Source organism: Halichoerus grypus, chromosome 2 (genome assembly GCF_964656455.1).
Source record: "Halichoerus grypus chromosome 2, mHalGry1.hap1.1, whole genome shotgun sequence".
Classification (NCBI taxonomy): Eukaryota; Metazoa; Chordata; class Mammalia; order Carnivora; family Phocidae; genus Halichoerus; species Halichoerus grypus.
The window spans coordinates 153,715,401-153,740,864 of record NC_135713.1 but is presented as its reverse complement, the minus strand read 5'-3'; the positions used below and the strand labels follow the sequence as shown (position 1 = coordinate 153,740,864).

Genomic DNA, 25,464 nt, shown 5'->3' with positions numbered 1-25,464 from the left:
TGGACACGTTAAAAAAAAAAATTACTCAGCTTCCTGAACCATTCATTTTTTTTTTTTTAAATAAATATGGTAGAGTTAAGGTGTATAACGTGACAATTTGATACGCATATACATAGCAAAATGAAGCCTACAGTCAAAGTAGTTAACATTTGCATCTTCTTGGCTACCTTTCTGTGTGTGGTGAGTGCCCCTGAAATCTGGTCTCTTAGCAAATTTCTGGTATTCGAGAAAGAATTATTAATGATAGCCATCAGGTGCACGTTAGATCTCTAGCCTTGCTCATCCTACGTCACTATGACCACCATTCCTTCTCTATTACTCTAGCATGATGGGGCTCCAAGCAAATAATGCAGGGATCGGCAAGTGACCCCTGAAAGACATGCTTCCAGAGGGTTTTTTTTTAAATTGAGAAGCACAGGAATAAGGTGTCCAGATTTAAAACAAAGAAAACCAGTAAAGCGGTTCTTGCAGCTGCATCTGGATCAGTTTTGAGACACATCAAAACCAAGGTGTCTGATTAATTACCAAAGCTTGTGACACCTCTTTAAATTACAGCCAATTATTCATGGATGCTGTTAGAGTAACTTTGCTCACTCAAGGGGATAATGACTTCACTCGCTTTGACTTTTTTTTTTTTTTTTAAGATTTTATTTATTTATTTGACAGAGAGAGAGAGACACAGAGAGCGCACAAGCAGGGGGAGAGGGAGAAGCAGGCTCCCCGCCAAGCAGGGAGCCCGATGCAGGACTTGATCCCAGGACCCTGAGATCATGACCTGAGCCAAAGGCAGACGCTTAACCGACTGAGCCACCCAGGTGCCCCTCGCTTTGACTTTCTTAAGTGAGAGATAAAAGGACAGCGTGAGAGGAGAACCCTCATTGATCTTTATTTAGCGAAGCCCGCAGAGAACATAACTGATATTAACTGTGGCTCTTACAGATGATTTAGTGCTTTCTTACTCCCAGAGATTTGGGGCTTCATCAAAATCTAGGAATGCTGAGTGCACACATGTAATCATCCATCCTGTGTTTGGAGAAAAAGGATTGGAAGAGGTAAAATGGTACCACCTGAAATATTCACGGCTGGGGCACCTGGGTGGTGCAGCTGGTCAAGCGTCTGACTCTTGGTTTCGGCTCAGGTCGTGATCTTGGGGTCGTCATGAGATCGAGCCCCATGTCGGGCTCCATGCTGAGCATGGAGTCTGCTTGAGATTCTCTTTCCCCCTCTCCCTCTGCCCCTCACACTCGTGCTCTCTCTCTCTCTAAAAATAAATACTTTTTTTTTTTTTAAAGATTTTATTTATTTGACAGAGAGAGAGATAGCGAGAGCAGGAACACAAGCAGGGGGAGTGGGAGAGGGAGAAGCAGGCTTCCCGCCGAGCAGGGAGCCCGATGTGGGACTCGATCCCGGGACCTCGGGATCATGACCTGAGCCGAAAGCAGACGCTTAACGACTGAGCCACCCAGGCGCCCTAAAAATAAATAAATCTTAAAACGAGTGGAAAGAAAAGAAAATAATTATTAAAAAAACCTGAAATACTCACGGCCTCCTATGGCACCATACTAATGCACAGAATATAGACAAAAAGGAGACTGTCAAACTTTAAAATGAAAGGAAAACCCTATTCACTAGATTCCTGGGATGACAGAGGACGAGAAATCCTGCCATGGGAGGAAATGTCACGCCTACAGCCAACAGAGCTAAGAGAAAGGAGCATGGAACAGCTCTGTGAATGCAGGAGCCAAAATACACAGGAGCCCAAGAAACTGAATTTCAAGATCGAGGACATATTCAAGGGAAAAAAAGAAAACCAGATACGACGTGGTGTTTCATGAGTGACCCACCTTCTCGGACCCCGGTCCTCGGGACGAGCCCTCCAAGTCCTCGTGCACCCGATCCAGCAACCAGAGCAGGAACTCCAGGGCGTCGTGCTGGGCATTGCCTTGGAACTGAGAGCCATACTTGGAAACAGCGTTCTGGGAGGAAAGTAGAAAACCAGAGGGTCAGTTTGGCCCCGCGAACAACCAAGTTGGGACCTGTAAGCACCACTCAGCCCTGAGCGGGGCTGACAACATGGAAACAGCGTGGGCTGAGAACGTTCCGGCCTGCACCTGCTGATCTATGTCCTGTCCTTTGGAAACCCACAGGGCTGTCTCGGGTGAATATCTGGACGCTCTTGTCCCTTGATGGCGAGGGCGCTTGCTTCCCTGGCCGCCGCCATCAGTCTATCTCTATCCCTGGCACTCAGCTCCCACCACCGGTGGAAGCATCTTGTCCTACTCTCTCCGTCGGTGACTCATTCACTCCCATGGCTTTGGCGCTCTGTTTGGGAAAGAATGCAGGGCGGCGGCACGGTGAACTCGGCTGCCCTAAACACGCATGCACCCCCCCCCATGCCTCCTTCTAGTGGGTGTGAAATCACACTTCTGTGGTCAAATCACACGATGGCTGAGCCAGTCCTCTACCCCTTCTGTCCATCAGTGCCAGATACTATTGTAGGGACTGGGGTTACAACAGGGAAAACAAGGCAAACAACAGGCTCGGCGCTTACGTTCCCTCTGTGCGGCAACGTTGTCATTTTCTACGGGAAGGCATATTCCAGGTTTTGTTTCTTTTTAAAGGTTTATTTTAAAGGGTAACATATGGACATACTTAAAGAATTCAAGACATAAAAAAAGATGATCATGAAAAGTCTTCCCCTCACCCAGCCCCCCGGCACCCAGCATTTTCTCAAGCATCTTTCCAGGGAACTTTTTTTTTTTTTTTTAAATGCATGTGCAAGCATGAGCATCTGAGAGGAAGCAAATCCCCTTGTCTGCGTGTTTGCACACATGCACGTGCACACAGTATACTGTGGTTGTTTGACCCCACCCCCAGCCCCACCCCCTTAGATGCAGCCAGGCGTCAAGCCCCACCCCGTCCTGGGAGCCGTCGGAGCCGTGGACTCACATGATCCTCACCACTACTGCCAACCGAATCAAAACAGCCTGGGCTTTTTCCTTTTTCCTTCTTTAATCCTTCCACTGAGATTTAAAGGAAACTTTAGGATATGACAAAGCACAATTCAAGACTGAATTAGCTGAAATACTGGCTCGGAGTCTTTATCCCTGTCACTCCAGTTCGGGGTTCACTGGAGGATCTAGTTTGGATTCTTCCTCCAGGCTTCTTTGTCCTTTGACCTCCAAGTAGGGCTGCCAGATCTCGCAAATAAAAATACAAGGGGCTCAGTTAAATTTGAATTTCAGATAAGCAATGACTGCATTTAGTATAAGTATGTCCCATGCAGTATTTGGGATATATTTACACTAAAAAGTTATTCGTTGTTTATTTGAAATTCAAATTTAACTGGGCGTTGTGTATTTTACCCAACGCCTAGCCACCCTCAACATCCCACTCTATCTATCCTTAGTACCAGCATTCTCTCCCTGGGGGCAGCAGCCGCCTCCAACTCAAAATCTCCAAAACCTGCTCTTCCTCTTAACATCAGTGTCCTTCTTTCAGATTCTCTCTTGAACCCACGTCGGTGAGTGCCAAGCATTCTGGAATCTGGTTTCCAATCTGTCTCTGTGGCCCCTCAGTAGAAACACATTCCCACCAGAGTCCTAATTGCGGCTGATCCACATGATAGTACCTTCCCCGCACAGGAGCCCGGCCCCGGGACTCTCCCCCCTGCCAGCCCTCAGCCCACACCGGGGCACAGCCCAGCTGGGTAACTTCATGCCTCGACTCAAACCTCCCCTGACTCACCACCTAACAATCCACCCTCCTCCCGTCTGGCCCCGTCCCCATCTTTCACCACCTTCCCACGTTGTTTGAGAGCTCCAGCTAATCCAGCCTCTCAGATGCCCCAGACCTTATTTTTCCAATTCTACAGTCTACACCTTGATGTTTTCTTCCTTCCGTGTGAACCCCATTCCCCTCCGGCGAATCATGTTAATCCCTTGAGACGGACGGTCTTCATCTTAGCCTGGCTGGGAAGCCATACAACCCTTCCAGAAAGAATGTGAGAATTCCAAGACAGACAGACAGACAGGATAGGGCCTTGGAAATGTCCTTCTATAGAAAGAGAGTTAATTCTGCTTTGGGGGATTTGGCATAAGGAAATGAGAGCTATGAGCAAAGATAACTGCTAAGTACTGAAGTCTCCTGGGGAAAACTTATATATATCCATAGCTAGAAAAGCCCAGAAATACATGGCAAAATATTAACAAATGGTTATCATTGAAGGATGGGACCGTAAGTGATGACTGTTGTTTTTTTTTTATTTGTACCCTGCAAAATTTTTTTACAGTGAATTTTATTCTTTGGTTTTTTTCTGATTAGAATGGTCTCTGGCAGGTATCTGTACAGAGTTTGGGCTTTTTCAAAATAACCTGACCTATTCATTCCTAACAGAAGACACTCACATAGAAAGTCCATGAAAATGTGACCGGAGCTGTATTAAAGCGAAATCCTCCCTTGGGAGAGATGGATGGAAATATCTAGTCCTTCTACCCTGCAACCTGACACAGCTCTATCTGCGTGTGCACATGCGTTTCTCTCAACACTCAATTTTTAACACATCTCTTACAAAATTATTCCTAATTATTTCCTATTTCCGGGGGTTTTCGTGAATGAAATCTAATTTTCATACATTCTAAATGGTGATTGCTTTTGATTTTCTATCTTGACTCTGACCTGGTTAGTGACCGCCATAATGCTACAATAGGGATTTCTAGACCCATCTAGCAATTTCCTTTCGGTTCAATCTCTTTTATCCCATTTCCATTTCGTGTCTTACTGTTTCATCCAGAACTTCCAAAATATAAGAGCGATCATCCTTGCTTGTAAAAGGCAATGCTTCTAGTGTATCACGTGAAGCATACTGTATGTCTAAAATTGTACGTCTAAAAGTGATGCTTAAGTACATAAGCTAAGATAAACTCCAGATGGCTGAAATCCTTAATATAGCCATGGGAAAACTAGAAATACATAACACAGAACCTTTATCAAAAGGTATGATGTAAATAAATCTACAACTTCCAGGATTGGGGATAGGAAGGAGAGAGTTTGCGGAAAATATCTGTGGCAAGGATGAGGGTTGAGGAACTCACAGAAACAAGTAAAAAGAGCGTTGAGAGCAGGCAGAATGGACAGTCGACATGGACAGGAAAATCCAGGCGCAGTCTCACCAGCAAAGAAGCATAAAAAACCTGTACCTCACTCTTAATCAAAGAAATAAAAATAAAAGTGAGATGCTATTTCTTTGTGTTCAGTGAGTTGAAACATTACACTTGCTAAAGATCAGCCTCTAACTGTTCCCAACACTGGAAAAAATGATCACCGTGTGACCCAGGATAGAGATGTTATCTGATGCTAAATACACCAATCATATTGCAATATAAATCTATCAAATCAATTCATTGTATACCTTAAACTTACACAATGTTGCATGTCAGGGACAGCTTGATTTTTTTAAATGGGTGCACTGCACGGGACATAAGTTATACCTCAACGATGGTGATTCAAAAAGAAAAAAACACATAAAAATAAAACAGTCCCATTGTTGCTTTGACCACGTAAGTTCATGTCAAGGGATCAAATTTAGGAAATGGTCAGAGCGGAGGACAATGATTTAAGCAAAGGGATCTTCAATAGTGTGATAACTAGAAACTTGTACAGTAAATGCCTCTGCAGGGACTGGTTCATTGAAGGAAATATTATGCAATCATTTAAAATTAAGTTTTACAGAATGCTGTAATGGCCAGGAGAGAGCCTTATGACAATATTTACGAGAAAAACGCAGGATACAACACTGGAATTTCCAACATGTAGACGCTCTGAAACACAGCAATGCTTCCGAAGGTTGTCTCTGGAGGATGGAGTTCCAAATCACTTTTTGCACTTTTAGCACCTTCTGAGTTTTTATACTATGCACGTATTTAATGACATCATTAGAGAAGCAAAGTGTCATAGATAATACTGTGGGCAGGATTTGTTTCGATGTATTTATTCATGTGCTATTCAAACAGAGCGGTCCTACTGTCTATAGGCTGAGTGCCTGGGAGGTCAGGAAAGAGGACACTGCAAAGCCAGCCCATTTGCAAGGCTGGGGTTGGGGTAACTCACTCCAGCATGCTGGGCCCTTCTCCATTCCCCCCTTCCTCGGTCTGAAGCTACCAATCCCTCCTCAAGACCCAACTCCTTGGGCGCCTGGGTGGCTCAGTTGGTTAAGCGACTGGCTTCGGCTCGGGTCATGATCCTGGAGTCCCGGGCTCCAGTCCCGCAAGGGGCTCCCTGCTCAGCGGGGAGTCTGCTTCTCCCTCTAACCCTCCCCCCTCTCATGTGCTCTCTCTCTCTCTTTCTCTCTCTCAAATAAATAAATAAAAAATAAAAAAAAATAAAAGACCCAATTCCTTGACAAAATCTGTGGCTTGTCCCCAAACAATTCTCCAGTCCCTCTGCCCAGGCACAGAGGCTCCCATTAATTAATTATTTATTTAAAAGATTTTATTTATTTGATAGAGAGGAAGCGAGCATGAGGTGGGGGGTGGGAGAGGTAGAAGCAGACTCCCCACTGATCAGGGAACCCCATGAGGGGCTGGATCCCAGGATCCCAGGATCATGACCTGAGCCAAAGGCAGAGGCTTAACCGACTGAGCAACCCAGAGCCCCTTCCGTTATTTTATTTAATCCTGCATTTATGCTGCCCCGCCCACAGAAGGCCCCCCAGCTCCACCTGCCCTGGTGATTGGCGATCCTGGCGATCAGTGATCGGTAGGGAATGCGCATCCCCACCCTCCCCTGTCCTTACTTGACCTCTCCTGAAGGTTGCTTCTCCTGGGAAACCCCCTCCCACGTTCCCCGCATCCATCACCTGCTCCTGCCGGAACTGCTGTGAATGCCTTGTATTTTGATTTTCCAGCACTTGTCACCAGCTCCGATCATGTGCCTGTGTGATCATTTCATTAACACCCACCTCTCCCGCTGGACAGGGAACTCCTAGAAAGCGGCCCCAGGAGGTTTTGCACTCAGGGCTTCTCATGCGTTCCTTGTTCCTGGGAGAGCGTTGGGACGCTCCAGAAATATTTGTTGGGCGAAGGGATGTTTCGTCATCTATAAAATAAGAGGAGCCCACCTAGATTTGCATCAGCAGGGTTTATTGCAAGCCCAGATGCTGGCCTCCTCTGCTCCATCCAAGCTCTTTTTGGCTACCCAAAAAGTCCCAGGAAACCTCGGATGACATCACCCTCGTTAACAATTAACAACCTGACTATCCTCCAGTCCCCCGGGGCTCCCAGGGAGCTTCCAGGCCTTGGGGATTCGAGAGCAGGGGTGAGATAGGAAATCCTAGTGAGTCACTGAGAGCGGTTACTAATTTGCAAGATTTTTTTCAAGCTACTCCAGTCTCTCCCACTGGGGCAGGACTTGCATGAGAATGCACCTGGCAAGAGGAAAGGTATGCAAAACATTACCTCCCTCCTTCCCTCCCTCCCTCCCCCGGGTCTCTGTAGGTGAGCAGGCTGAATGGTAGGAATGACAAAAGCTTCCCAGGGGTCAGGCACTGTTGTAAGCGCTGTGCAGAGAACTCAATGAATCCTCCCAATGATCTGATAATAAGGTAGGTACCGTTGCCATCCCATTTCACAGAGGAGGAAAGTTGAGGCACAGTGGGATTTGGTAACTTGCTGGAGGTCACAAAGTTCCAGGGACCTTGCTCTTAACCACTACAGCCTACAGTGGTCCCCCACATCCTAAGTTTTCTGTGGTTTCAGGTATTCGCGGTCAAACCTTGTAGGGAAGCAGACGATCCTCCTGACTTAGGTCAGAAGATCAACTGTGTGTCAACGCCTACATCCCTCGCCTCTCCTGGCCTCATCACCTAGGCATTTTATCACCTCGCATCCTCGCCAGAAGGATGAGTACAGCATATAATATTTGCAGAGAGAGACACCACATTCCCACAGCTTTTATTACGGTATATTGTTATAACTGTTCTTTTTTTATGGTCAGTTACTGCTGTGCATCTCCTCCAGTACCTGACTTATAAAGTAAGCTTTACCGTAGGTATGTACGTGTGTACAGAAAGAAACATAGTTATTAGGTAGGGCTTGGTATTTATCTATGGTTTCAGGCACCCACTGGGGGTCTTGGGATGTATCCCCCAAGCATAAGGGGGAACTACCGTACTGCCTCATTATTGAGAAGGCGGATGCTGCCGAAAGGAGATATTAACGACACCCGGTCGACCCACTAACTCCTGCAGAACGGTGCTTTTGTAGTGGAAGCGGGAGAGAGGAAAGGGGAGGCTGACACCCTGTGGGTCACATGGCAAGGACTGCTCTTTCGGGCTGAAACTCAAGAGCGGTGATGCCTGTGGAATGAACACTGACAGGTTCCCCTCCCCCAAGAACAACCCCTAGTCTATGGGGAGCTTCAGCTCTCCGCCCAGAGCTGTGGTTTTGTAGCAGGAAGCAAGTCATGCGCATCAATTATCGGGAACTCTGTAATCCAGCTGGGATCCCAAACACACCGCTTAACCCCGGGGGATGTGACATACATAACTTCCAGCGCTTCGTGACCCTACAGCGCAGGGTAAGTGGACGGTGATCCTGGGGCCAGTGAATGCAACCCCAAACCAAGGCATGGTGGGCGATTTAACGTGCACTAAAGAAAAGGATGCCAATTCCAACAGAGCACACCCACTGCCGCCCTCCCCGGGGCACTCAGCACAGTATCCGGCGCACGGGATCTCAGCTTCCACTGGGTTCAAGAATAAAACCCAAACTCCTTACCACTGCCTCTAAGACCTTGCAGGATCTGACCAACCTCATCCACGCCCCCAGGCCACTAGTTTTCTTTTCGCGCCCCCAGGCCTGTGGCTCCGGCGCTCTCTGTTCCCTCTCCCTGGGTACTCCTGGCGCCGTGACCCGGCTGCGTGCTTCTCATTCAGATCTCAACGCCAGCGTCCCCCTCCTCCTTCCTCCGAGGCCCTGGCCTTGGGAATCAGGCCTCCCACAACACACGCCTGCAGACTGGAAAGTGCCCGTGGCGCTAGAAAGACCCAAAGGCCTTCAGTACTTCAACCGAAGTTTGTTGAATGCAAAAATGCGAATCCCTCAAATCGACTGCCCCGCCACCACCACCCCCCCCAAAAAAAAACACCTGGGAGAAATTCAGAGAAGACGTTTGCAAGCGATAGCGCAGAATATCACCTCGAAACAAAGGCGTAAGGCGAACGGCGGCGCGAGGTGCCATCTGAAGAAGGCCCCCAGAAGACCCTTTGCAGATGCGGCGCGCGCTTCGGCCCCGCGGCCCCGGCGGGAGAAGGGCGCGCTACCTACCTTGAACTCGGCGGAAAGTTGGGGCGTGTACTCGCGCGTCCAGAGCGCGCGCACTAGCGCCGCCAGGTGCTCGGTGACCTCGGCGCGGCCCGGCGCCGCCCGGTAGCGCCCCAGCGCCAGGAACTCGGCCAGCAGGTCGGTGTTGCTGAGACACTGCACCACGGCGTTCATGAAACAGGTGTTGCCGTGGTTCTTCAAGCCCTGCGCGCCCGGGGGCCGCGCGCCGTCGCCGGCGGGGGGCTGGGGCTGGGCGCCAGGCGGGCGCTCCTCCCCGGGGCTCCCGCGCGCGGCCGGGGCGGGCCCCGGCGCGCAGGCGAAGCCCCCCTCTCCGTCCCCGTCGCCATCGCGGGGTCCCGGCTGGGGCTGGGGCCGCGGCCGGGGCGGCGAGGCCCCCGGGCGGGAGCGGCTGCCCAACGCCAGCAGGAAGCGGCTGAACAGGCGACGCAGGGAGCGGCGGCGGCGGCGGCGGGGCCGGGGCGCGGGCGGCCCCTCTCCCGCCGCGGCCCCCGCGCCCGGGTCCATGGCTCCCGGCTCGCGCGCCCTCGGAGCCGAGCCTCCCCCGGCCGCGAGGCAGGCGCCCCGCTAACCGGCCCTGACGGCCCCGGAAAGGCGGCGGGCGCCGGCTACCTGCGGGCCAGGTGTGCCGGGACCGGGCGGAGGCGGAGCCAGGGGCGGAGCCGCCCCGCCCCGCGCGGGAATCCGGCCGCAGGGCCCGCCCAGGGCAGCGCCACCGCCCCCCGCCCGCCGGCTCCGGCCCCGCTGCGCCGCCCGCGAGCGGAGGCGCGGGACTCGGCGGCTCTGGGTCCCCACCCTTCCTGACCTCTTACACACCGACGCCCCGAATTTCACTCCCACTCCCGCCAGCCCGCAAGCTGTCGAACAATAGAGGGGTGATACATTTGAAAGCGCCTGGTGGATTGCCCAGCCCCGACTAGACTCAGTTTCTGGAAATTACGTGCAGGTGAATATGAAGAACAGGGAGAGGAGGACTCTCCAGAGGGCAGCCTCTTGGCGCAGCGAGAGACGCGCACCGGCAGCTGGGGCCGGCTGGGGGAGTGCGCGGCGGGGTCCGCCCGCCTGCAGGAGCAGGTGTGTGCGGACAGGTGGCGCCACCTCCTTCCAGCCCGCCTGCCCGGTCCGGGAGTCCTTCCAGAACTGGGAGCCGCGTGTTGCCCTGGGAAGAATCATCCGGGATGGCTGTGGTTTGCTTGTTTAAACTGCAGACCAGGTCAGAGTCGCTTCCCCAAAACTTGCAAGCGAGACTTCACCGTCCTCGCTTCAGCTGGAGGAGAAGCGGGCCCAGGGAGGTTCGCGCCTGTACGGAGGCCAAGAAACCGGAACTCGACCCGCCTCTGCGGACTGCTCTTCCAACCTCGGCTCTTTCCAACCTCGGTGTTTGCTTACCAGGAAGTTTTCCGGCTCTCAGGCGCGCCCCCCTGTGCAGGCCCCTCGCTGAATTGGTGCCCAATCAGAATTGGCTTGGCCTCGCCCCGCCCTTGGTTCCCTGGGTGACCCTGGGGGCCTCTGCTCACTTGACCCTGTAACTGTCAGGTTTATAATTAATCAGGCACAGTCTCGCAGAAGAATTTCTCATCAATGTCTGGCTCAAAAAAGACATCAGCAGGACGCATTGTTACATCAACGCCCTGAAATGTTACTTATTTGATAAGTGATCATTTATTAAAATATCTGCCTTGATGTGTCACATAGGGCCCCAGCAGGTGATCTCATGCACAAAAAAAAAAAAAAAAAAAGGAAGCATTACTTAAAGGATAAAGAACGGGCTTAGAACAAAAAAGTGTACTGTGCATTGGAGACTTAAAGTGTTCTGGAAAATGCCATGATTTACCCTCTCTGGAAAAAAGACACCCGTCTGGATGATTAATACACAAGGGCCATTCCCTTGCCTTCCCTTGCCCAAAAAAGCATCTACGAAATTTCACCTTTGATGTTTACCCCAGGATCCCCAAGAACCCACGGTTTCTTTGAGAAAGCACCAAAATTCACATTTAACTGTCCACTCCGTCAGGGATTCTGCCGATGCTTTAACACATTATTTCACTTAATTCTAAAAATAACCTTTCATGCAGGTATTCTTGCTTTACAAAAGGCTAAACAGAGGCTCAGAGAGTTGGAAGGAAGGAAGGAAGGAAGATCCTAAAATCCTACCCAAGATCTGGACTCAAACCAAGTCTTGCCCCATTGCAGCTTGACCAATGAAAGGCTGATTAGGAACATAAGCGGACCCTCCTTATTTTTAGAGAACAACAGCAGTGCTGTCTGTGGACAAATTATGCAGAAAGGCCGTGGGTTTTGCCGTCATAGAGCAGAGATAAGGACAGGAAACCAACAACTGGGAATTTATTCATAATAAAACTTTCAATTACAGTCTCGACAACTTATTCTTGAACACATTCCCATTTTAATATACAATTTAAGAAGGTAAAATGCATCCTATGAAGAAAAGGAGAAACTTCAAGATAAAAATATTTTCACTCAAAGACAGAATCACGGATGTGAAAAATCAAAACCAGTCTTAAGAGTTATCTAAGGTCAACCTTCAGCAGAGCCGTAGGCAGCGCTGCGGATCCCAGAAGTCTTTGCGGCCTCAGGAGGCAAAGGGGTACTTCCATCTCAGAATCGCTCCATCAGCACTTACACTAACGATGTACTGATTTCCTGGACTTATCCGGATGCGGGTGATGTTGCCGCTGTGTCCCACCCCGACATGAGTCACTTCACCCTCATTATAATCCCACACTTTGACCAGATGGTCATTTCCACCTGAAAAAGACAAGCAGGTGTATGGCATTGCTGCAAGAGGATGGGGAGGAACGGCCCTGATTTCAAGTAGCTGGCTAATTTTCAACACATTCCCCACGTTCCCACATAAAGGAAGAAAAATCCATCTGCATAGGAACTCATTTCCTTGGTTATAAAAACCCAGGTCTGTTGTAGCAGATTTGGGGGAAAGAAACACAAAGAGGTGACATCCCCTTTTAGCCCACCGCCCAGAAATAACCACTGAGAACACCTCCGGTTTAGCTCCTTCCAGTCTCTTTGCTCCAAGTACACAGGTTTAGGTACGCACCTGTGTGGGTGGATGGCGGTCTCACCGTGCGTAGTTTTCTATCATGCTCACAGTAAACGTGTTTGTGAAACTTTAATTCGTTCGGAGCATTTATTTGTTAATGCCCTGAAGAATCAGGGCCTGGCGGGAAATGATTGTCGATGATGTTCCAGAAGGCATGTTGTATGGTCAATGCCCGCCCCCTGGAAATGCTGATTTAAAAGCCTGGCATTTAAGACTTCCAGAGGAAATCACGGAGCAAGGCATGCCAGATAATCCAGACCATTTAAAGGCCCATTTCCATCATCAATGCCACCACCAAAAAAGGGAAGCAATGCAAGGCTTAGCTTTTCTGTGTGCCCCCAAGGCTCATGGGCAGGCGTTTCCTCCCACTGAAGCATGACTTCTGGAACTTTCTTTTCCAGCCACACCGGCTGCGGCGTTCGGGCCTGATTTTAACCACGGGGCCCTCTAGGCACTTCTGTTGTCACTTCCTGTTGCCTCCCGCCTTCTAGGGAGTTCTAGGTTCCCATTTAAATAAGCAGGGCTGGGCTTCCTTTTCCCACCCCAGGACTCACCTGTGACAAAGTGCACTCCTTCCAGGGTGATATCCATTCCATTGATGGACCCAGACACGGAACCTTCCAACTCTCTGATTACTGACCCATCAAAGATTTCCCAGTAAGCAATCTGGAATTCAGAAAAGCAGCATCTGGGAGGATTCAGCTCGGCGGAAGCCTCCGCGCGCAGGCGCACACTAACAAAAGATGGTTCTACTTTATATAGAAGGTGGCAAAAATACACCCTGGGAGGGTAGATGGGCTGAAATTATAAATAGGCTCGAGCAGGGGGTGGAGAAAGGCATTTTCATATTTTTAGCGTTGGTTTTTACATTGGCATTCTATTTAGGGAGATGGTGACTGTGCCAGTAGCCCGGATTGTGACAAAAAGTGCTTTTGGTGAGACGAAGCGCTTGGGGGTCCGAGGCAAGCTGTAAACGAAGGAAGAAAACAGCCACGGCATCCGCGTTCCCACCTCAGCTCTTAGAGGAGCGCCTGGTGGAAGGGAAGCACCCCCCTCCAGCTGCTGGGGGAATGAGCAGCCCAGAGAGTTCTGCAGGCTCAGGTCCCTGAGGCTGACCCCGCGCTCTTCCCCACCTCACCCCATTTCCAACTTTCTCTTCGGCCTCAAAGCAGTGAAACACCCCCCAGGTTGGGGGCTAGAGGCAAACTGATTATATGGTCCCCTCTTGGGTTAGGGGACCCAAATCTACTGCTCAAGGGAGGGAGATTTTTCTCAATATACTGCTTTTATACTCTTTGAACTTTGAACCTTGTAAATGAACAACCTGTTCAAAAAGAAAAAATTTTTTTTTTTTTTTAAGATTTTACTTAGTTGTTTGACAGAGAGAGAGAGCACGCGGCAGGTAGAGGCAGAAGGAGAAGCAGACTCCCCGCGGGGCAAGGAGCCCACGACATGGGGGCTCTGGGGCTCCATCCCACGACCCTGGGATCATGACCTGAGCGGAAAGGCAGATGCTTAACCGACGGAGCCACCCAGGTGCCCCAAGAAAATTTCTTTCCCAACAAAGCACTTGACCAGGACTCAGGAGTGTGAACCTGGGCATGCATTTTGCCTCCTCTTATTTCGTGTTGATAGAAATTTGCTGTTCAAGTCATTATGCCAGGAATCTATATTCCTCTGAATCTAGCTAGAAATTGTGTACGCTATTTAAAAAAAATTTTTTTTTAGCTAATTTATTAATTTCTATTGATGCTCGATTGCTTTAACAAAGAGTTGTTTTCATAGGAAAAGCATAAAGGAATATAGACACACGCCCAAATCCTTGTTTCTCGGGAATCACACCCACTTAGACAGCTGGTGCCTGACTGCCTGCTCTCTTGGCCAAAGTCACAGTGACCCTCTTCTGGGCAGCCTGATGGCGCCTCAACTTTCCCTCAGGCTTATCCTCTGCCTGCGACGGTCTTCCCTGAGAGCTAAGCATAGCGAGGTCCTCCGCCACTCAGGCCTCAGCTCAGGTGTCACCTCCTTGAGGAGACCTGCCCCAACCATCCTAGCTAAAGCAGCTTCCGTCCACTGAGCCAGGATCTTGTGACCTATTCTGCTTCCTTTTTATCCCTTTTGCCATCTGATGTCGTCTTGTTCACCTGTGAACCCGCTGTTCATGGACAGGTTCATTTCCAAGTGCCCGTCCATTCCATCCCCTCCCACCTATGATAACTATGGAAAGTTGGCCAGCCCTTATGGTGGTTGTACTGATTCATGATTTATGCTTTGAGTATTCTGGTGACAATTCCCAGATGATGACAGTAGACTGTTTCGAATCTCATAAACTCATAAACCATTCCATTCCCTGGAATATGGGAAACAGGACACAAATCTAGAAGTTTTATGAACCACATTCTGAAGCATTTATGGTGACTCATGACTAACTTCCAAATCCTTTCTGCCCCTGTTCCAAGAGGAAGTCTGCTTAGACCGGAAGTGAAATGGGTTTGGGGGTGGGCAGACGTAAGCCAGTTTGGGTGGGTGAGACACAAAAGAACTAGCAAGGCCAACCTCACAGAGACGAGAGCGAGGCAGAACTCTGGGCCCCCCACACAGTCTGTCTGTGTCAGGCAAACCCTGGCCCACACCAGGGGGCATTTCTTGGGTTTTTATGACAAAATATCTTCGGACAGTAGTTCCCAATCACCTGGGCAGCTTAAACAGGGAAAAGTCCCATTCCTAAATTCTTTTTCTTTAAGATTTTATTTATTTATTTGAGAGCGAGAGCGAGCATGAGTGGGGGGAGGGGCAGAGGGAGAGGGAGAAGCAGACTCCGCACTGAACAGGGAGCCCGATGTGGGACTCGATCCCAGGACCCCAGGATCATGACCTGAGCTGAAGGCAGATGCTTAACCAGCTGAGCCACCCAGGTGCCCCCCATCCCATTCCTAGGTTCTATCTTCAGTGTTGGGGGAGCGGAGAGACGTCCCTCTAGTATTTTTCCTACAATTATTTTTATACTTTGAACTCAACTTTTTCTGTAGCTGGTGAAAAGATAAATACACAATCTCTTCTTCAGTGATCTCAAAGTCTGAATTAGGGGACTCCAAATCCATTCATTGGATGTGCAGGTAATTAGACTAACACCTGGCTGATCTGATGTGGCCAGGGGGATAGATGACACCCTAGCGTCCTTGCCCCACATGCCTCTCTCCTGAAGCCTTTCGTTTGCTCCAAGAGGCAAGGTTCCCCCGCAAAGAGGGACCAATCTTTATCCAAGGACATGGACTCCCCAGCTAATGAGATTCGTAGTACAACGTTGATGAAGTAGAGGGGATGAGAGATAAGAACTCTATTGTCATTCGATTTGAACGTAGTCAAAGGGTTGGGCCATTGGGTTCCAGCCTCAGAAATTCCCTAATAATGAAAACCAGCACTTACTGAGCAGCTACTCTGTGCCAGGCCCCCTGCTATCAGATGCATGACATGCAAGCATGACTAACTTTAATGCGCTCTGCAACTCTGTTGGGTCAGCGGTATCATGTCCGCTTTGCAGACACGGAAGCAAGGACATGGGAAGGCAACGCAGAATTTTCAAGTGATCACCAGCAAAACTGGGCTCTGACCTCATGGGGCTCAACTCCAGAGCCCACTCCCTCGGCCACAACACTCGGCTGCTTCTGTCGGGTCCTGGGAGGATCCTGACTCCTGCTGGGAGTGCTTACCTTTCTGTCTGTCCCGCTGGTGACGATCTGGAACTCTTCGGGGTGATAACAAACACACTGGAATAAGGTATTCGCCAGGATCATCTGATTCCTCCGGAGACGTCTGGAAATGAGACACAGAAGCTGTAACTTTGCCTTCCCTCAAAGAGGTATTTACTGTCCAGACGGGATCTGGTACAAGCTTGGCTTGCGCTGGCTCATCTACCCCAGACAGACTTCTGGCGATTCTGCCCACTGCACCTTGGCGTCCTCCCCTCCTCTGTGCACCTGTGGGGCAGCCCAAAGACCCTGGGTGGGCCGTTTTCCAAAGACAGAGCACGGAAGTCCAGGGGAAGCCTTGCGTTCCGGTGAGCATGAAGGAGGAGAGGCTGAATTCAGAGTCACCCTGCGGTCTTCCACACAAGCCACCTTATTCTTGAGGCCACCGCATTGAGGTGAAGGTTCCTACCACCTGAGTGGCAAATTGTGGGGGATGGCTTCTTAAAAACAGATATTACTGAGCTTCCCCTCTAGGGATTTGCATCTAGCAGCTTGGGATGAGGCCCAGAGATGGGCGCTTTTCATCAGCATCCCAGCTCATTCTCCTGTGTACCACGGCCTGAAAACCATCGAGTCAGATACCACGCTAACAAATACGTACATATGGCTTCTCCCCCCAGCCCCCCAGGAGATGGGTGCACATCTCACAGGCCGGCCTCTGCTGGCTGAAAACATGCACCTTCTGCATGGTTTCTTCTCAATAGGGCAGTTTTCAAACATGGTATCCGGGGCTGACCATGTTTTAAAGGTTTGGGCACAAATTAGCCAAATAGTCCCGCAATGTGGCAGGGAGGCTTTAGGGATTTGAGGTGGTCACAGACAATCCATGGAAATCAGCTTAGACACACCCTCGCTTCTAGTTCTGTATGTTCCCAAACGGGAGTTCCACTGGAGGCTAGGACCTCCGGCAAGTGTGGTCCTTGAACCAGGGGCATCCCTTGGGAGCTGGTTAGAAATGCAGGATCTCAGGCAGCCCTCTGGACTTACTCAATAAAAATCTACATGTTGGCAAGATCTCCAGGTGCTTCATGTGTGCATCAAAGTGAGAGACGCACAGGACCGGTAGGTGGGTTTGCTTTGGTTTGGGTTTTTTTTTTTTTAATGCATTAAATGAAAAGTGTGCTGCCTTTGCCTTAATTCCCCTTCTCTGCAATCTAGAATGTTCCGTACTCTTTGGCAATACCTATATCCGTTTTCTATATTTAGATCTCTTTCCTCCTGCCTCTGGACTTCTTCCGAGTCTCTCTAATGCAGTTAGATGCAGAGGCAAGGCATCTTAGGAGCGGTAGAGAGGGGCTGGGCAAGGAGAAGGTTAGGGGAATAGGGTCTAATTCCAAATAAAAACACACAGCTAAAATGCTTATAGTAAAAAAAAAAAAAAAAAAATTGCCCTTGAAAACCCTTTGTATGACTCCCAACAATAAAGTTCACGTGCTTTGGTCTAGTTGGCTTGGAGTCAGGCACTCTCCAGGGGCCATGACAAGCTTCCAGCATGAGAGGACCCTAGGAGTGCGGCCGGCCAAGGGGAAGGGCAAATTCACACCACTCCCCCTCTTCCACCTCGATAGCAGGCTTGTTCTGGGTGACGCGACAGGAGGAACTGCCTACAACATCATTTCCCTTCTCCCTTTTTGGGGGGAGTTCTTAGAATTGCATTCGGAGAAGTTCAATCAGGCTTCCCTGTGTGCGACCGGAAAGGTACTTCCCTCTGCATCCAGAATCTTCTAACGTCCAGCCCTTCCGGGAAACTGTACCCTTTCTACCAGCATCTGGAAACCCGAAACAGCTCCAGGGAGAGGAGCGGCCTCAGATGAACATCCCTTTCCTGTCGCCTTAGAGAAGATTTCGACTCTTGGTTTGGATCTGCCCTCAAGTTCAATGAAATGTGGCAACCCCTGAGTTTTGTGTCATGTTGTCCTCCCCATCACGGGTACCTACACGAGGTCCCAGATGATGCAAGTCCCGTCCGTGCTGGCTGTGACACATTCCTCGTTGTTCTTCTTCACCCTGATGCAGGACACAGAGGATTTGTGCTCCTTCAGGGCCTCCTCCAGCTTCTGGGTCTGGCAGCCGATCTGCCAGACCCTCACCTGAAAGCCACAAAGCACACGCTCCCAACACAAGCTTGGGACTTTGGAAGGGATTTAAAAAAAAAATACACACACATACACACACACACACACATATATATGTATATATATTCCAAGAGCTTTTTCAGCTCTGCTGTGCTTATTATTTTAAATTCCCTGTTCTTGTCTCAGTTGAGTGGGGTGGGAACGCTAAGCCGCAGAGCAGGAATATTCTTCCACGGAGCCAGGAAAATGCTACCCATGATCCTACACCTACGTCTACTTTTCAGGCTGAGAAATGCACCAGACACCTGCTGTGAAACCAAGCGGAATAGTGTATCTGCTCAGTTCTGCTGAGTGTTGGCTCTCAGACTTCCAGGGCCATCAGGAAGGCTCTTGGGGACCCAGAGCCATATTTAAATGTCACACCAGCTGCTCGGTTTTAATCATTTCCACTCGATGGTTCCTAGCCTCATCAAAGCTAAGACCCACTTTCTACAGCATATTTTCTGACCACCCCATCCTCTGCTGTCCGGAAGTGAAATTTATATCATAGGTCATAGGGGCGCCTGGGTGGCTCAGTCGTTAAGTGTCTGCCTTCGGCTCAGGTCATGGTCCCAGGGTCCTGGGATCGAGCCCCACATCGGGCTCCCTGCTCAGCGGGAAGCCTGCTTCTCCCTCTCCCACTCCCCCTGCTTGTGTTCCAGCTCTCGCTGTGTCTCTCTCTGTCAAATAACTAAATAAAATCTTTAAAAAAAAAAAAAAATATCATAGGTCATAGGTTCTACCCACAAAATTTCAAAACAGTCAATAGGATGCTTTAACTGTAATAAAAAGGATACGTAAAAGGAAAGTCATTGTATGTCTTGTAATAGATAAACATTCTGTCATGACTGTACCAGAACACATAATAATGTGGTCAGATGCTTACACTTTCTTATAACGAGTATGTTGGAAAAGAAGAAGAGTAGAGATTATTTTGCGTGAGTAACATAAGACAACACAAGAATACAAGAATAGTAGGTCTGGGTGAACACCCGGCTAGAAACTAGGGTTAGGATTAAGTGATAACGGACTAACATATTTGTACCCGAAAGGGGAAAGTAGCCATAAACGATGTAAAAAAGATTCTAAGCCTTTTCCTTAGTAAGGAAGATGAGGAAGCATGAACTTGCCCCAGATGAGCTGTGTCCAAATAATTCTCTCATCTTGTATGCCACTATATGCGGAGGCATACAATCTTCAGCAAGAGTAATTCTCAGATTTCTGAATGAGAAATTCTCATATGGTGTGGGCACCAGCCAAACAGCATCCGGGCCTGGAACTTTGGGTGTTCTGGGGCATTACTAGCCCTTTAGTGGTGGGATTGCAGGGGGTTTGACGAAGGGGATAAGATGGTGGGGCTGGGGTCTTTGCAACTCCAGCGACGCCATTTACCAATGAAAATGGAAGTACTAGAGTATTTCGGGAACTGCTGAATTGATACCCGTGCACACCTGCTGACCAGCAGCGGTCTCCAGCACTTAACAAAGGCCTTGAAGACCATGTCCTCTGGAAGGAAGGTCTGTAATAGCTGAGTGGGGAGTGGCAGGAAGAGCTCTTGTGGTGTTCTTAAAAAATTGCTAACGGCAATGAATGCATTTGTAATGTACGATTTCCTCCCACAGCTCTCATGGGCTATGGCTCAGGCACCTAGAAGCAGATGATCTGGTCCAAGCCAAGTTTGGGCATGAGCAAGGCAGACGCCCCCAAAAGGTTGAGGGAGCAAGCAAGGATGCTGAGGGTGTCAACAACAGCGTGGCTGAAGAGCTAAGGGAAGGGATCCGAGCGCTTGAGGGGGTGGTGGGCAGAGAGCAGGGGAGGGTCCAGGGCTAGATGTGTCCATGGAGCACCTGCCACGAGACTCATCATGTGGGCTCTGAATGTAAGATGCACATCAGATTTTGAAGACTTGCTACAAAGTAGTGCAAAATATCTCACAAAGTGGAGTCTTCATTGTCATTTTCCCTTTATGCACAAGAAACGGAAGCACAGAGAGGTTGAAGAGCATGTCCCAGGTCACACAGCTGGGAAGTGGCAGAAGTGAAATTTGCGCCCAGGCAGTAGGACTCTGGAACCCAAACACTCAGCCACGAGTCTGCTTGGCCCAAACTCTGCTAGAGGCCACATCAAGATGCTGGATCTTTCTCCTCCCTGATAAGTTATTCCTACAATAGCATGAAGAATAGAAAGGAAAAGAAAATGTCCTCTCTCGAGAAGGGAAGGCTTTGGCGGGGGGGGGGGGGGGGGGAGGGCGGAGAAACCCAGGGAGTGGGGAGGGGCAGGCGCTGAGAAAAATGTGTGAACAGAAGATGTTTCAGGTTCCTCCGAATGATGGAAGGGAAGGTCAAGTGTAACGACTTTAAAATAACGGTCAAACATCTGGGTGGATGAAAGAATGGACTCTAAAAATAGCATTTCCTTTAAAAGATACGATGAAGACAATTTATATAAGTATAGTCTTTGAAGGAAAAAAGAGCAAGCAATTCCAAAACTCTGGTGAAACACTAACTTGGATTCATAGCTCGATTCCATATAGAACGCTTTCATGTCTGTATCTTGAATGTTCTTTCATGAACAAATATATCTAGATCTGTGTTTGTTTTATTAGAACTTTAAGATGTATTTTAGGGTTTCTTCAAAATCTTGCTTTGGTCCTGCCTGACTCCTCGTATAGGCTAAAAAATCAAGTTAGTGGTTTTCTAGAAGGCAGTTTTCGAGAACGATACCTCGCCTTCCCCGCCGCCGCTGATGACCCGTTTACAGTCACTGGTGGTAGCGATGGCTGTCACTCCGATCCTGTGGGCATTGTTAATGACATATAGCAGCCGACCTGTCTCTGGGGCGAAGGCTCGGATTCTCCCATCATCCCATGCTGGCATGCAAGGGAAACAAAAGGCAGGCAGGATCAGTACGCTCCTACTCTCTGTGCGGACCGTGGCCCTCTTCAATCATAAAGAAGTCAGGACTGGGGAGCCGTGGTGGTGATGGAGGAGAGAGGCCGGTCCCCCACGACTGCCAGGAATTCTGTCCCCCTTTCCCCTGACTCCCCAAATGGGCTACACCTGCTTCCTTTAGGCGTACCCCATCCCAGGAGAAGACATTTGGGGTGGGGAGAAAGGAAGGAGGCTGGCTCCCACCTCTCCTGTGAGTTGCAAAACTTGTGCATTCAACTGGCTAGCTGACATTGCACCTGGGCCGGAGAATTTGACATCTCCAAACACACGTTGGCTTCCTACCCCTCCCTCTACTTTAAACCTGATGCTCCTTCCCCGACTCCCGCCATCTTCCCCATCTCAATAAAAGTTGCCATCAACCATCTAGTTCTTTAAGCCAAGAACTTCAGAGCCATCCTTGATTCCTCACTATCTATCCACCCAACCCAACCCAACGTCCAACCCATCAGCAAGCCCCACCACCAACTCTATAGTTAAAAAACATCTCGAATCCAGCCACTTCCCAACTCCTCCGCTGGGCCCACCATCATCCAAGCCACAAGCACCTCTCTCCTCGGTGATTATAACAGCTTCCTCCCTGGCCTCAGACTCTTGCTCCCCTCAATCAGTTATTGATGCAAGGGCTTGGGTGCATTTAAAATCATGTCACCCCTTTGATCAAGAAGATTCAAAAGGCGTTCTCACTAACAGTGAAAATCCAACTCCTTTATCCTCCACGGTAACTACTCTCCGCTCCCTACCTAGCTCTTCACCTTCGTCTACTACGCTTCGTCTTCTCCCTCAACCCTGACCCCAAATCTACCTGCTGAGCTCCAGACACACTGGCATCTTTCTATTCCTCCAACACACCAAGCAATTTTCCACCTCAGGACCTTTGCCCCTGCTGTTCCCTCTGCCTGGAATGCTCTTCCCCCAGGTCTTCATGGGGTTGGCTCCTCCTCATCGGCCTTAGTGTCACCTCTTGACTTGGGCAATTTTCAAGAATATGTTCAAGGTAGATCCCATTTCAGCAAAGACTTGAGGAACTGAGAGGGTGAAGCGAGTAGGTCATGGGGCTGCCCGGGGACAGAACAACCCAGGCAGACCGAACAGCCAGAGCAAAGACCCTATGCATCATGTGCTTGAGGAATAGCCAAAGAGCAAGCGTGGCCACAAGGGGCGAGTGGTGGTAAGAGACAAAATCAGAGGTAAGAAGGTGGAGGTGGGGAAGGAGAGAAGGTCACGGGGGGGGGGGGGGCTTTGGGGGCAACTCTCCCTCTGCCCCTTCCCCGATCATGCTTGCGTGCTCTCTCAAATAAATAAAATCTTAAAAAAAAAAAAAAAAAAGATCCACTTGACTCTTCCCTGATGTGAACAAGGGAATTTACTTTCTGATCACTGGGGAAATTTGTGTATGAGTTGAACACAAGATGATATTAAGAAATTATTATTTCGTAGGAAAATATTACTTTTAGGGATGCATACTAAAGTATCTGGAGGTGGAATATGATGATGTCTGTAATTTATGTTAAAATATTTTGGCACGACGGTATCAGTGGAGTTAAAAGTGGATTCCCTTTGAGGCATAACAGGTGAAGTCAGGTTTTTCTCTATCCACCAACTGAAGGGGTTCTAACACAGGCGCCCTGTACTGGCCAAGATCTCAAATCCGTTTGGCCGTCGAATTGCTAAATTCTCCCACGGGAGAGAAAGCGGCACCCTCCGTGCAGCAATGTTGGGGGGAGCGACATTGCTCGTTGGTCATTCTGAGCTCAGAAAGTCTCCTGGCTGGAAGGGGCTCCATAGAGAGGCTGGGTCAGAAGCAAGGAGGGGTGGGCAGCGGGAGAGACCACACAGAGAGACCAGCGTGGAAGGACAACAAGGTCCAAAGCCCCAGCCAGAGCCCGCGCCAACGCCCGAGAACGTCAGCGTTACCCGAGATGATGCTCTTGCCGTCCCTCATGAAATCGATGCCGTGGCAGGTCATGTTGGGCACAGTGATGCGCAGCAGCTCCCGGTTGGACGGCGTGCGCCACACCCTGATGTCCCTCTTGGCACAGGTGGCGAATAGTTCGGCGGTGCCGCTGCGAAGGAGCCACCGTGAGAATAAAGAGGCGCAGCCACACAAGACGCACACTGTGTCTTACGTGCGGGCTTGACTCTTAGACGGATCACGCAAGGATATGGGGAAGGATGCCTTCTAGGCACCCAGCATCTCCGAGCCTGACGGCCTCACAGAAACCTTGTGTAAAATGGCATTTGACGCCCACAAGTCATCTGCGGACCATCTTTTGTGTAGCCCTTTGCCCGGAGGACGGGCTGGGACAAAGTTGCTCAAGAGGAAAATGTCAATTTCAAAGTCTTTAAATGTCCTGGTAGACTGGAGATCAAATAGGGCTGTGGAATACTGATGCCAAGAGAGGCTAAACAAAACTTTTCCCATCATTATAATTTCAAAGAGAAAAATGACACAGGCGCTAGAATTCAGGTCTGCAGATAACCTAAAGCAGAACTTTGCGTGGTTGTGAGAAAATACGAGATTCTGGACAAGGACGTGAACCCAGGGTAATTGGTCTGTCCTTTTTTTTTTTTTTTTTTTTTAAAGGTTTTGTTTATTTATTTGAGAGAGAGAGAGAGAGCATGAGCAGAGGGAGGGGCAGAGGGAGAAGCAGACTCCCCACTGAGCGTGGAGGCCGATGCGGGACCCAATCCCAGGACCCCAGGATCATGACCTGAGCCAAAGTCATACACTTAACTGACTGAGTCATCCTGGTGCCCCCCACTTTTTTTTTTAAGGACAACTTGTAAATAGAGTGTAAAACACCATTACATCAAAAATTACAGGTTATTGCAATTTGGATAAGAAAAAGGAGTCCTACTGGGGTACAATAAAGTCCACCCACTTTATAAATATGAATTTACAGTTTTATAGTCTCTATGGAGGTTGAGTTAACTTTTAGTTTTAAGTGCTTCTCAAGAAATGTCTGTATTTCATCAAAAGCATATTCAGGAAAAGAGAGTCCCTCTCATGTTTTAAGATCTACTCGCTTCGGAATTAATAGAAAAATAAGTGGATCTTTTCCATATATTTAGTTTTGGGGCTCAGAGAAAATTATAATGCTGGACTAGTTACTTAGAAAGAGCGTGTGCTGGAAGGGGACAGCTGAGATGATGCTGCTTGCTACTTGATCAAATCAAGCCAACCTTAGAAGATGATGTTCATTTAAAATAAGAGAGGCTTGGGCGCCTGGGTGGCTCAGTCGGTTAAGCGACTGCCTTCAGCTCAGGTCATGATCCTGGAGTCCTGGGATCGAGTCCCGCATCGGGCTCCCTGCTCAGCGGGGAGTCTGCTTCTCCCTCTGACCCTCCTCCCTCTCATGCTCTCTGTCCCTCATTCTCTCTCTCGCAAATAAATAAATAAAAAAAATCTTTAAAAAAAAATAAAATAAGAGAGGCTTTATATAGGATGCTGCCTTCGGTGAACGACCCCCTTCTGTGGGGAAAGTGAGCTCTTAAAGAGGCATGTGGACTCCTCGTGAAAATCAAATATCACAGGAATGAGCGCACCCAGAGAACTTTCCAAACTCTCCCTACCCTGGATGGACAGTCTACTTCTTCAGGAATCTAGTCCAATCCTGAGCTTTTCAAATAGCTGATTGTCCCTAGTTTAGGATCTGAAAGGTTAAGTTCCAGAAAAAAAACAAACTGACTGGATCAAGGTGGCACACCAGGCCCACGTGCCTCCCATCGAAATGAAGAGACAGACACAGAGGACAGAGACAGGGGTAGAGGTAGAAGATGCAGAGGTAGCTACAGGGAGGCAAGACGGATTATCATCAAGTAGACCAGAAACACTGAGGACAAAGAGAAATCAGCCAGATAAAATCTGTGAAGAGACAGAATTGGAGAGAAACACAAAATATCAAAATCACCAGAAGGGAGTAGTTCCCGTAATGTTGGAGCAGTGAAGTGGTCACACAAACCTTCACACATACAACAGTTAGAAACACTGGATGGAGGGAGGCCTGGGTGGCTCAGTCGTTAAGCATCTGCCTTTGGCTCGGGTCATGATCCCAGGGTCCTGGGATCGAGCCCTGCATCGGGCTCCCTGCTCTGCGGGAAGCCTGCTTCTCCCTCTCCCACTCCCCCTGGTTGTATTTCCTCTCTCACTGTGTCTCTCTCTGTCAAATAAATAAATAAAATCTTAAAAAAAAGAAAAAGAAAGAAACACTGGATGGAATTAACAACAACAAG

The 25,464-nt window shown here is 49.2% G+C and overlaps 2 protein-coding genes across 4 annotated transcripts in view; both read right to left on the bottom strand.

Annotated features, from left to right (window-relative positions):
- Window positions 1–10,009, bottom strand: part of USP43 (ubiquitin specific peptidase 43) — an 89,581-nt gene extending 79,572 nt beyond the window's left edge. For 2 of the 3 annotated variants that reach the window (XM_078067920.1, XM_078067921.1), the window contains exons 1-2: window positions 9,324–9,980; window positions 1,845–1,976 (exon numbers count right to left, since the gene is read on the bottom strand). In XM_078067920.1, the coding sequence (XP_077924046.1) occupies window positions 1,845–1,976; window positions 9,324–9,845 (654 nt within the window). In that variant the 5' untranslated portion in view covers window positions 9,846–9,980. Of the gene's footprint in view, window positions 1–1,844; window positions 1,977–9,323 lie in introns of all 3 variants that reach the window. The other variant, XM_078067919.1, reaches the window with a different exon arrangement.
- A 1,658-nt stretch (window positions 10,010–11,667) lies between these two features.
- Window positions 11,668–25,464, bottom strand: part of CFAP52 (cilia and flagella associated protein 52) — a 48,464-nt gene continuing 34,667 nt past the window's right edge. Inside the window, exons 9-14 of the mRNA XM_078067918.1 lie at window positions 23,146–23,294; window positions 21,004–21,149; window positions 18,105–18,256; window positions 16,128–16,230; window positions 12,972–13,083; window positions 11,668–12,107 (exon numbers count right to left, since the gene is read on the bottom strand). Of these exons, the coding sequence (XP_077924044.1) occupies window positions 11,932–12,107; window positions 12,972–13,083; window positions 16,128–16,230; window positions 18,105–18,256; window positions 21,004–21,149; window positions 23,146–23,294 (838 nt within the window). The 3' untranslated portion in view covers window positions 11,668–11,931. The remainder of the gene's footprint in view (window positions 12,108–12,971; window positions 13,084–16,127; window positions 16,231–18,104; window positions 18,257–21,003; window positions 21,150–23,145; window positions 23,295–25,464) is intronic.